The sequence below is a fragment of the Dendrobates tinctorius genome, unplaced genomic scaffold (genome assembly GCF_039654945.1).
Source record: "Dendrobates tinctorius isolate UK_male_01 unplaced genomic scaffold, ASM3965494v1 ptg000060l, whole genome shotgun sequence".
NCBI classification, from domain to species: Eukaryota; Metazoa; Chordata; class Amphibia; order Anura; family Dendrobatidae; genus Dendrobates; species Dendrobates tinctorius.
Genome location: NW_027361728.1, coordinates 72,171,218 through 72,183,661, shown reverse-complemented (window position 1 = coordinate 72,183,661; position 12,444 = coordinate 72,171,218). Strand labels below are relative to the sequence as shown.

At 43.7% G+C, this 12,444-nt stretch overlaps 1 protein-coding gene across 10 annotated transcripts in view; it reads left to right on the top strand.

Moving 5' to 3' along the window:
- The first annotated feature begins 1,473 nt into the window (after positions 1-1,473).
- The window catches only part of MBNL1 (muscleblind like splicing regulator 1), a 244,668-nt gene continuing 233,697 nt past the window's right edge, over positions 1,474-12,444 (top strand). For 2 of the 10 annotated variants that reach the window (XM_073579039.1, XM_073579035.1), the window contains exon 1: positions 1,519-1,745. Coding sequence is in view for 1 of the 10 variants with exons in the window: in XM_073579037.1 (XP_073435138.1) it covers positions 1,737-1,745 (9 nt within the window). In the remaining 9 variants the exon portion in view is untranslated. Of the gene's footprint in view, positions 1,746-12,444 lie in introns of all 10 variants that reach the window. The other 8 variants (XM_073579038.1, XM_073579034.1, XM_073579037.1 and 5 more) reach the window with 7 other exon arrangements.

The following is a 12,444-nucleotide window of genomic DNA, read 5'->3' as shown; positions in this document are numbered from 1 at the left end:
ATCAGTTGTGTTGTGCAGAAGTCCGGAGGATAAGTTTATCCTAATCACCAGCCTCAGAAATCGCAGGTTAACAGTAGCTCAGATTAGAGACCAGGTCAATGCCACAAAGAGTTCTAGCAGCAGACACATCTCTACAACAACTGTTAAGAGGAGACTTTGTGCAGCAGGCCTTCATGGTAAAACAGCTGCTAGGAAACCACTGCTAAGGACAGGCAACAAGCAGAAGAGACTTGTTTGGGCTAAAGAACACAAGGAATGGACATTAGACCAGTGGAAATCTGTGCTTTGGTCTGATGAGTCCAAATGTGAGATCTTTGGTTCCAACCACCGTGTCTTTGTGCGATGCAGAAAAGGTGAACGGATGGACTCTACATGCCTGGCTCCCACCGTGAAGCATGGAGGAGGAGGTGTGGAATGTGGGGTGCTTTGCTGGTCACACTGTTGGGGATTTATTCAAAATTGAAGGCATACTGATCCAGCATGGCTACCACAGCATCTTGCAGCGGCATGCTATTCCATCCGGTTTGCGTTTAGTTGGACCATCATTTATCTTTCAACAGGACAATGGCCTCAAACACACCTCCAGGCTGTGTAAGGGCTATTTGACCAAGAAGGAGAGTGATGGGGTGCTACGCCAGATGACCTGGCCTCCACAGACACCAGACCTGAACCCAATCGAGATGGTTTGGGGTGAGCTGGACTGCAGAGTGAAGGCAAAAGGGCCAACAAGTGCTAAGCATCTCTGGGAGCTCCTTCAAGACGGTTGGAAGACCATTTCTGGTGACTACCTCTTGAAGCTCATCAAGAGAATGCCAAGAGTGTGCAAAGCAGTAATCAAAGCAAAAGGTGGTTACTTTGAAGAACCTAGAATATAAGACATATTTTCAGTTGTTTCACACTTTTTTGTTAATTATATAATTCCACGTGTTAATTCACAGTTTTGATGCCTTCAGAATGAATCTACAATTTTCATAGTCATGAAAATAAAGAAAACTCTTTGAATGAGAAGGTGTGTCCAAACTTTTGGTCTGTACTGTATATTAGCGGTAACAATGATGACCTCTGGATCTTACGGGATTTTTAGATCCACTTTTGACTGATCCAATTAAAACTTTTCCCTTAGCATTGGCGCTGTCATACACAGCCTTTCTCTGTGACCTGTTTTCTTCTGACAGGCGGCCGTTCTGAATCCGTAATCGAGCGCTTGTGACTTTGTACGACATTTGCAATGTAATACTGCTCTGAGGTTATGATGTTATGCATATAAAACGGAGCATACCATTAGCAGACGTGGCAGGGGGTTTGCTCCAAAATGACCTTTTCTTACTGCACGTCTGCGGCTGCCGGATAAAACTGCAGCAGAATGTTACTCGGGCTGTGAAATGCATCTGTCAAGCAGCTACTTGGAAGGCACCATACATTGTAAGGGGAGCGAAGATATTTTTTCTTCTCTCGCATTCCTCAGGCCCCAGACATGAACGCCCAATGCTTCCTGGTAGGGTTTTCTGACTCAGGGGGGAGGGGCAGTGCATTAAGCAAGGCGAGCTAGACATTACAGATAAGGGCTGTACAGCTACAGTATGCTCAACACACGGTTTCCTCTGTAGCTCAGCGATCAGTGTCCATTATTATAATGCTGCAGTGACATGCGGAGCTGGAAGTCCTAATATTTTGCATCTAATAAATAATTGACACAATGCCATGGGTGGTCTGTGCACAGTCTGCAAGTCTGAGCAATGTCAGAGGTAAGTTGCTTTTTGCATTTACAGAACTGTACGATAGAATAGAACATTGAGCAGAATGTGTGCTGAGCAGCGTGCCACCTATAGTGATATAATACTCTGTACAGTGCCCACTATGGGGATATAGTGTAGTGACAGAGGGCAGAGATCTGGGGGCAGGTAATACTCTGTACAGTGCCCACTATGGGGATATAGTGCAGTGACAGAGGGCACAGATCTGGGGGCAGCTAATACTCTGTACAGTGCCCACTATGGGGATATAGTGCAGTGACAGAGGGCAGAGATCTGGGGGCAGCTAATACTCCGTACAGTGCCCACTATGGGGATATAGTGCAGTGACAGATGGTACAGATCTGGGGGCAGCTAATACTCTGTACAGTGCCCACTATGGGGATATAGTGCAGTGACAGAGGGCAGAGATCTGGGGGCAGGTAATACTCTGTACAGTGCCCACTATGGGGATATAGTGCAGTGACAGAGGGCACAGATCTGGGGGCAGCTAATACTCTGTACAGTGCCCACTATGGGGATATAGTGCAGTGACAGAGGGCAGAGATCTGGGGGCAGCTAATACTCCGTACAGTGCCCACTATGGGGATATAGTGCAGTGACAGATGGTACAGATCTGGGGGCAGCTAATACTCTGTACAGTGCCCACTATGGGGATATAGTGCAGTGACAGAGGGCAGAGATCTGGGGGCAGGTAATACTCTGTACAGTGCCCACTATGGGGATATAGTGCAGTGACAGGGCACAGATCTGGGGGCAGCTAATACTCTATACAGTGCCCACTATGGGATATAGTGCAGTGACAGAGGGCAGAGATCTGGGGGCAGCTAATACTCTGTACAGTGCCCACTATGGGGATATAGTGCAGTGACAGAGGGCACAGATCTGGGGGCAGCTAATACTCTGTACAGTGCCCACTATGGGGATATAGTGCAGTGACAGAGGGCACAGATCTGGGGGCAGCTAATACTCTGTACAGTGCCCACTATGGAGATATAGTGCAGTGACAGAGGGCAGAGATCTGGGGGCAGCTAATACTCTATACAGTGCCCACTATGGGATATAGTACAGTGACAGAGGGCAGAGATCTGGGGGCAGCTAATACTCTGTACAGTGCCCACTATGGGGATATAGTGCAGTGACAGAGGGCACAGATCTGGGGGCAGGTAATACACTGTACAGTGCCCACTATAGGATATAGTGCAGTGACAGAGGGCATAGATCTGGGGGGAGGTAATACTCTGTACAGTGCCCACTATGGGGATATAGTGTAGTGACAGAGGGCACAGATCTGGGGGCAGGTAATACTCTGTACATTGCCCACTATGGGGATATAGTGCAGTGACAGAGGGCACAGATCTGGGGGCAGGTAATAGTCTGTACAGTGCCACCTATAATGATATAGTGCAGTGACAGAGGGCACAGATCTGGGGCATGTAATACTCTGTACAGTGCCCGCTATGGGGATATAGTGCAGTGACAGATGGCACAGATCTGGGGGCAGGTAATACTCTGTACAGTGCCACCTATAATGATATGGTGCAGTGACAGAGGGCACAGATCTGGGGGCATGTAATACTCTGTACAGTGCCCACTATGGGGATATAGTGCAGTGACAGGGCAGAGATCTGGGGGCAGGTAATACTCTGTACAGTTCCCACTATGGGATATAGTGCAGTGACAGTGGGCAGAGATCTGGGGGCAGGTAATAGTCTGGACAGTGCCACCTATAATGATATAGTGCAGTGACAGATGGCACAGATCTGGGGGCAGCTAATACTCTGTACAGTGCCCACTATGGCGATATAGTGCAGTGACAGAGGGCACAGATCTGGGGGCAGCTAATACTCTGTACAGTGCCCACTATGAGATATAGTGCAGTGACAGATGGCACAGATCTGGGGGCAGGTACTCTGTACAGTGCCCACTATGAGATATAGTGCAGTGACAAATGGCACAGATCTGGGGGCAGGTAATACTCTGTACAGTGCCCACTATCGGATATAGTGCAGTGACAGAGGGCACAGATCTGGGGGCAGCTAATACTCTGTACAGTGCCCACTATGGGGATATAGTGCAGTGACAGAGGACACAGATCTGGGGGCAGGTAATACTCTGTACAGTGCCCACTATGGGATATAGTGCAGTGACATATGGCACAGATCTGGGGGCAGGTAATTCTCTGTACAGTGCCCACTATGGGGATATAGTGCAGTGACAGAGGGCACAGATCTGGGGGCAGGTAATACTCTGTATAGTGCCCACTATGGGGATATAGTGCAGTGACATATGGCACAGATCTGGGGGCAGGTAATACTCTGTACAGTGCCCACTATCGGATATAGTGCAGTGACAGAGGGCACAGATCTGGGGACAGCTAATGCTCTATACAGTGCCCACTATGGGGATATAGTGCAGTGACAGAGGGCAGAGATCTGGGGGCAGCTAATACTCTGTACAGTGCCCACTATGGGGATATAGTGCAGTGACAGAGGGCAGAGTTCTGGGGGCAGCTAATACTCTGTACAGTGCCCACTATCGGATATAGTGCAGTGACAGAGGGCACAGATCTGGGGACAGCTAATGCTCTATACAGTGCCCACTATGGGGATATAGTGCAGTGACAGAGGGCAGAGATCTGGGGGCAGCTAATACTCTGTACAGTGCCCACTATGGGGATATAGTGCAGTGACAGAGGGCAGAGATCTGGGGGCAGCTAATACTCTGTACAGTGCCCACTATGGGGATATAGTGCAGTGACAGAGGGCAGAGATCTGGGGGCAGCTAATACTCTGTACAGTGCCCACTATGGGGATATAGTGCAGTGACAGAGGGCAGAGATCTGGGGGCAGCTAATACTCTGTACAGTGCCCACTATGGGATATAGTGCAGTGACAGAGGGCACAGATCTGGGGGCATGTAATACTCTGTACAGTGCCCACTATGGGGATATAGTGCAGTGACAAAGGACACAGATCTGGGGGCAGGTAATAATCTGTACAGTGCCCACTATGGCGATATAGTGCAGTGACATATGGCACAGATCTGGGGGCAGGTAATACTCTGTACAGTGCCCACTATCGGATATAGTGCAGTGACAGAGGGCACAGATCTGGGGGCAGCTAATACTCTGTACAGTGCCCACTATGGGGATATAGTGCAGTGACAAAGGACACAGATCTGGGGGCAGGTAATACTCTGTACAGTGCCCACTATGGGATATAGTGCAGTGACATATGGCACAGATCTGGGGGCAGGTAATACTCTGTACAGTGCCCACTATGGGGATATAGTGCAGTGACAGAGGGCACAGATCTGGGGGCAGCTAATACTCTGTACCCCATTAATTCCATGGTGCTGATCAAGTTAAGAGGGTTTATACATGAATATGAAACATATATAAAGCACAGTAAACAAACCAGCAGTGACAGAGTGGTACAGAGAGGGAGAGGACCCTGCCGGTATAAAGCTGCCTGAGAGTTGCAGACCACTGTTTTTTACTAGTAAATCTAAAGAACATTCTACACTTTCACTGTATGGTGAAAGAAAAATTAGAAAGGGACGGGTGCATGTGACATAAAGGGTTAAATAGATTATATCAAACTGTTGCTTTAAAGGGGAAAGCCATTTAAATCCACCCTGTTACACAATATGTTTCTTCTATCTGAGGCTTCAATCTCTCCTGTGTGAGGGTAAGGCTATGTGCACACGCTGCGGATTCACCCGCGGATTTGAATCTGCGGATCCGCAGGTAAAACCGCAGGTAAAATGACCTGCAGATTGCCCAGCGGTTTTCCCCTGCGGTTTGACACCTGGACAATGGAATAGGTGGCAAACCGCAGCAGAAAGTTGAAAATCCGCAGCATGTGCACAGCAGATTGTAAATCCCATAGATTTACATGCTACTGTACACTGTCTGCAGAACTGCTGCAGATCCACAGCGGCCAAATCTGCAGCGGATCCGCAGCAAAGACCGCAGGGTGTGCACATAGCCTAAATGGACTGCGTCTACATATCAATTATACATGACATGTTTAACTTGGTTTCCTTATATGGCTCCCAATATATTTCAGTAGAGGGTGCTTCTTGCCAAGTTTTATAGGTAGAAACGCCTCCATGTGATGGTTTTACTGTTGTATAGAGTGTGGCAAAGACAACAAATATAAATGTGACTAGTGAGCCCTTATGTCATAGTGACTGGCTTATAACATATGTAATGACTTCTTAACAGCTGGTCCCACTAGAGAAAATAAATGATATTTTATAGTTTTCCTTTAATGGATATGCATTTTCACTGTCAACAGCTTTTTGTCTGCGATATTAGTGAGTCAGAAGAATGTAATGATTTTTAGGCTGCTGATTATCTCTGTTGTGTAGTTGGATATTTATGTACAGTATCTAAAGACTATAAAATATATGTACATTCATCCACTCAATGCCGACTTTTATTTCCCATTGACTTGCATTGGGGTCGGGTTTCGGACGAAACTCCGACTTTTTTTGCCCTAGTCAGACCAGTTTCATCTGAAACAAATTTTGTTTCATGAAATCCGATCCGACCAAAGTCGCTCAACTCTATGTTATATGCATTGGTAGTTGTCTTATCTTTGTAGGGTCAAGTTGGTTAGGAAAAGATAATTACTGGTATCTGAGGACAAGCACAAGGAAAGCTAAAGAAACTCTGAGGATCCCACCAAACTCACCTTTTCCCACCTTCATGGGACCCTAAGGCCGGGGGTTACACTTCCAAGAAACTCGCACTAGTCTCGCGTCTCAATACCTGGCACTGCCGCTGGCACTCGGGACAGGAGTATTGAGTGTCTGGTATTGAGATGCGAGACATACTGTAGTTGTAAGATTTTGACGCTGTCTGTAGTCACACCTGACTCTACTATTTGTGGGGAACACTGTGGCTGAGTGGTTAGCACTGGTGCCCTGGGTTCAAGTCCCTCCAAGATCAACCCCTGCAAAGAGTTTGTATGTTCTCCTCTTTTTTCGTGGGTTTCTCCCACACTCCAAAGACATACTGATAGGGAATCTAGATTGTGAGTTACAGTGGGGACAGTGATGATAATATTGTCCGTAAAGCGCTGCGGAATAATATTTTGAAAACAGTTGACATTAAAGAATCCGTAAATTATTTTCATGAACCTCCAGGCTGAGCCCGTCCTGTTTATTTCTGACAACTAGTAATAAACAAGTTGTCAAACAGCATCAAAGAATAAGAGTTTTTCATGTTACAGTTGCTACCCAGTGTAATTATGGACTACAGATGTGGGCCTGAGACTTTCTAACTTTGAAGCTGTCCCTTCACAGACTGTCTGATATAGTTTAAAGGCAAATGACAGCGTCTATTAGGGGATTGCTTTCAAAGTGAAGTAGATGTAGGCTAATAGACTAGGATCTAAGCGAGAAAAAAATGATTCCTGAAAACAGCCGTAAAGTTTTCCATCTTTAAATATTTCCATTTTCATCCAGCTTGGTCTTAAAAATTGGAAAATAAAAATGACAAGTATTGAAGTAACAATAATAAGAATTATAATTGTTATTACTATTCTGTAAGCACGCATGTAAAGAAATTTAGAGAGTTAGATCTAGAACAGTATTTAAGGATGCATAGTATGGCTTTAGTATGGCCTACCTTAGGTTACTTATGTAATTGATAATCCTACCTTGAGCTTCAACAGCATATGCTATGATTTTCATATGTCTCCAGGACATTATGAAGTTTATTATTGCACTTTTTGTGTTTATTTGTTACAAATTTGGTCCAAGGAATGAAGGCCACACAACACCTTGCATTTGTCCATACAGTATGCATAGGATGAGAGAGACCTACACAGACCATATCTGTAGATCAAAATTTAGCTCTTTCCCCGGGAGCATTGTCAGACTCCATTCCCAGCTGGTCCCCATGTGGATGTAAGCAATCAGTAGCTGAGTCCTGGGGAGTCTGCCATCAGGAATCACATTGCTAGAGAATACATGACACAAGATGCTTGTCATTCCTCTTATCGTAATTAACTCCTGTAAAAAAAGCTTATAAATTTATAAAACTGTGACAGTTTACTGTGGACAGTGAGGTATCATTTTATTGAACTTTCTGTCTGCAATCTGATGTCTGCCAGAAAAATCCACATTTTTCTTAATATGCAAATTAGCTGTTAAGATCTATGTGCCGGACATAGTACTGCATGAGAATCTGCCTCCAGAGCTTTAACTAACATGGGACCTTACTAGTGTGAGACATGTAATGACTGACAGCCTGCTCTCCTGACCTACACGTCTCACACTTCTAATTCCCCCTTTCATTTAAAATAATCTTTGTAGGCAGAAGCTATTAGATATCTAGTTATTAACAGCTAATTTGCATATTAGAAAAACATAGATTTCTCTGCAATAAAACATCGGATCTCAGATATCAAGGAATCATTTTATTCAACTTTCCTGCATGCCCATGTAGACAGCTTAGGGGTATTGATCCTTCTGACAGACTCCCTTTAAGTTAGAATTTGTAAAAAAAAGGCCCTTTCATTGTTTGTTTGTTTTTTTCACTTATTGTTAGGACCTCCTCCAATTGAAAAATCCCACTCACCATCCCTTTAAGGGTATGTGCACACGTGTGCAGAAAATTTCTGCATGAAAACAGGACTCCTTCCCAGAAAACTCGCGTTTTTTTCCTGCACGCTTTCCGTGCAAAAAAACACGTTTTTTATGCGTTTTTTTCTGCGCGTCCACAGACACATAGAAAATAGCAAGAAATGTGGAATTTTCTGTTAAATTAATTTATTTGGAAAGTTAAAACATCAGGGTGCATAGAGGACGACATCCGTTTCTCACCAACCAGCGCTTCAACAGGTCCTTGTATGCAAATAAAGTGAAGACGTTTTAAAGCGACTAGTGGTGTCATGCAAACAGTGCTGTCATAAACCCACCCGAGTCCGGCAGGGTCTGACATTCCTATGATCCATTATTTGCAAAGGGAATTGCAGCAGATGGTGCCGGAACACACCGGCACACACCTTTCTCGCATTTAGTTAAAGTATTCAGTTTAACCCTATAAGAACCAGTCAATTTATTTTTTTGTGCTTTTGTTTTTTTCCTCCTCTTATTCCAAGAGCAATAACTAGTTATTTTTCCATGAATATAGCTTGTTTTTTGAAGGACGAGTTGTACTTTTGAATGACACCATCCATTTTGGCATATGATGTAACTGAAAGCCAGAAAAAAAGTGTGGCAAAATAGCAATTCTGCCATAGTTTTTTTTCAATTTTTACTTACAACTTTCATTTTACCGTAAAAATGACCTGGTAATATGATTCCCTGGGGTTAGGAAGATTACAGCAATGCAAAACGCATATAGTTTTTGTTTTATTTAAGTTGTGCCAAAAGATTCAGAAGTTTGTAAAAAAAATTGAAAATATTTGCTTGTGTCGTTATATTCTAACATTCGTAACATTTTCAATTTTTGGGATATGGACCTGTTTGAGGGCTTATTTTTTGTGCCTTTAATTGATATTTTTATTGATATCACTTTGGGATAGGTATGATGTTTTGATCGCATGTTATTACATTTTTTCTGTTGGTGTGGCTGCCAAAAAACCCTAATTTTGGAATTTTTATTTTTTTTCTAATTATGCTGTTTACCGATCGGATTAATTTGTTTTATATTTTGATAGATTGGACTTTTACAAACGTAGCAATACCAAATATGAGTATTTTTTTTATTGTCTTATTTCCTAATTTTTAATTTAGTAAAAGGGGGTGATTTGAACTTTTATATATTTTTTCATTTTTAGATATTTTGTTAAAGAATTATTATTTTTTTTTACTGTATTTGTTAGTCCCTTTAGGGTGCGATCATTTGATTGTGCTATTTACAGCAATCCACAGCATAGCTGTATGTAGCGGTCTTCAATGAACGCTATCTACAGGCTGGTTTTCATAGGAGTACCGTGATGATAGAAGCAGGGGTCTTCAGCAAACCCCTGACTGTCATGGCAACCCATCGGCGTCCCACGATCGCCTCATGGGAGCGCCAATGAGGGCATAGAACAGCATGCCACCTGCCGGCGCATATTATATGCCGCTGTCAGAGATTGACAACCGGAATGAACAGGCCATGGTGTCACATTGCCACATAGCATGTAAAGGTTTTGTTTTTTTCAGTGCTGCCACATTGCTACCTACGACCTATTCTTATTGATTACAAATATGGTTGATTTTTTTTTGTTGCTGGTTGAAAGTCGCCTGTGACTCACTTGTCATTGACTTTAATGCGCGTTGTTTCCAACTACAACTTATGTGCAATCTGTTTGCAAATTGGCTGTTTTTTCTTCAAAAGCAAAGATCTATAATTGTTATGTGGCAGCAAGTTGCAGACAAGACTCTAAGGCTACTTTCACACATCAGGTTTTCGGCGTCAGGCGCGATCCGGCATCGTGCCGGAACGCCGGATCCGGCAAATGTTTCGTAAAACCGGATGTGACGGATCCGGTTTTCTGCCGGATCCGTCTTTTTCTTGACAGACAAAACCGGATCCGTCTCATCCGGTTCATCCGTTTTTCTATCCGTTTTTCGACGGATTACGCCGGATCCGGTTTTTAAAATTGACCCTTGTGGCCTTCCGAACGGGATTGGCTACTGGAAAACTATATATAGCATGTTCCTACAGCCCTTCTTTGACAGGTTGTAGAGGAGAAAGTGCAGGTTGGAGAGAAGAGCAAGTTACTGGCGAAGATGGATGTTGTCATTGGAAATATTTTGAAGAATTTGGCGGATTTTACAGCGGAGGCAAATCGTTTGAGGGTGATTGTTCTGGAGAAGGAGAGAGCGAGACAGCAGCGCATCAGGCATCGTAGACGACGTTTGTGGATCCACCCCATCACAGCCAAGAGAATGACGCGTGGGGTCTATTCTACACTATGCATGGACCTTCGACGAAACCCGGATAAATTTTTTGGATATGTTAGGATGAAAATGGAGAATTTTGATTACTTGGTGGAGCGCATTGCACACCTCATAAGAAAAGCGGACACCTATTGCCGCTTCTCTGTTTCACCCGCAGAGCGTCTGATGGTGACTTTAAGGTAAGCCACATTTATTGGATATGATCGCATCAGAGCACACTTTCACTGCAATCTTGTTGGTGGTAGTTTGTATCTCCAAGTGTTATAGGTCAGTTTTGGTATGTAATGCTGTGATTTAAAACTAATTTATTGTTTTTTAATTCCCCACAGATTTCTTGCAACTGGAGAATCCCTTTCGTCACTGCATTTCCAGTACAGACTCGGGATTTCCACCATATCTGGAATTGTGAAGTACACATGCCGTGCACTGTGGGACTCCTTAGCTGAAGAGTTTTTACCAGAGCCCACAACATAGAGGTGGATTGAAATTGCTGACAAGTTTCAACAGATATGTCAGTTTCCAAACTGCTTGGGCGCTGTGGACGGGAAACATATCCGCATTGTAAAGCCAGCTGGATCGGGATCGGAATATTTCAATTACAAGAAATATTTTTCAATTGTCCTCATGGCCATCGCTGACGCGGAATACAAATTTATTGCGGTTGATATTGGGGCCTATGGCCGCTCCAATGACTCTCAAGTTTTCAAACTGTCTGCCATGGGGCGTAAACTGTATGGAAACACCTTCCAGTTCCCACCACCTAGACCGCTGCCGCAAACATCTGGTCCACCTATGCCATTTGTCTGTGTAGGGGATGAAGCCTTCCAGCTGTCAGAACACCTTTTGAAACCGTACTCTAGCAGAGGATTGACAAGACCAAAACGCATTTTTAATTACCGCCTCACAAGAGCAAGAAGAATGGTTGAATGTACCTTTGGTATTCTGACAGCCAAATGGCGGGTCCTATTGACTGCGATCAACCTCAAGACAGAAACTGTGGACGAGGTCATCAAAGCGTGCGTGGTACTCCACAATTTTGTTATCTGCAAGGAACCCATTTCCATTGAGGACACCTCTGAAGAAACCACCTTGCAAGATTACCATGACATTACCACTAGAAGTTCTGTGACGGTTTCAGTAATGAGGGACAATTTTGCACTATACTTTATGTCACCTCAAGGCAGAGTACACTGGCAGGATGACAGAGTGTGAAAGATTTGTGCCCAACCAAACTTGTGTACCTTCTGTACCAACAGTATATACCTTTGCCAACCAAAGTTGGCTATCTTGTCATGGTCTCTATTTTTAGCTTTAGGCCACAGGTGTGTACCTGGTTGTGTTTTATGCAAAGTATTTCACCTTTTAACAAAAGTTGTGTACATTGTTAGGAAATCACCAACAATAAACACAACTTTTTATTTGAAATACTTTGCTTCAAACACAACCAGGAACACAACTGTGGCAAAAAGCTAAAATTTACCCACAGTTATATACCTAGTTTTGAATACCATTTCACCTTTTAAATACCCTGTTTTTAACCTTTTTCGCCGCAGAAAGAAATGACAGACAACCAGTGTAAAATAATTTAACTTTTATTGAAAAATGTTTTTTTTAGTAAACTTTTTTAAAATTTTAATAAACTTGTTTAATAAAACTTTGAAACTATAAAACTGAAACCATAAAACTGGTCATTTTTATTTAAATACACACATTATAAATCTGTGTAGTGTGTGGTGGAAATACTGCTGTACGGGCTGCGGGACACTTCGACACTGGGAGTGTG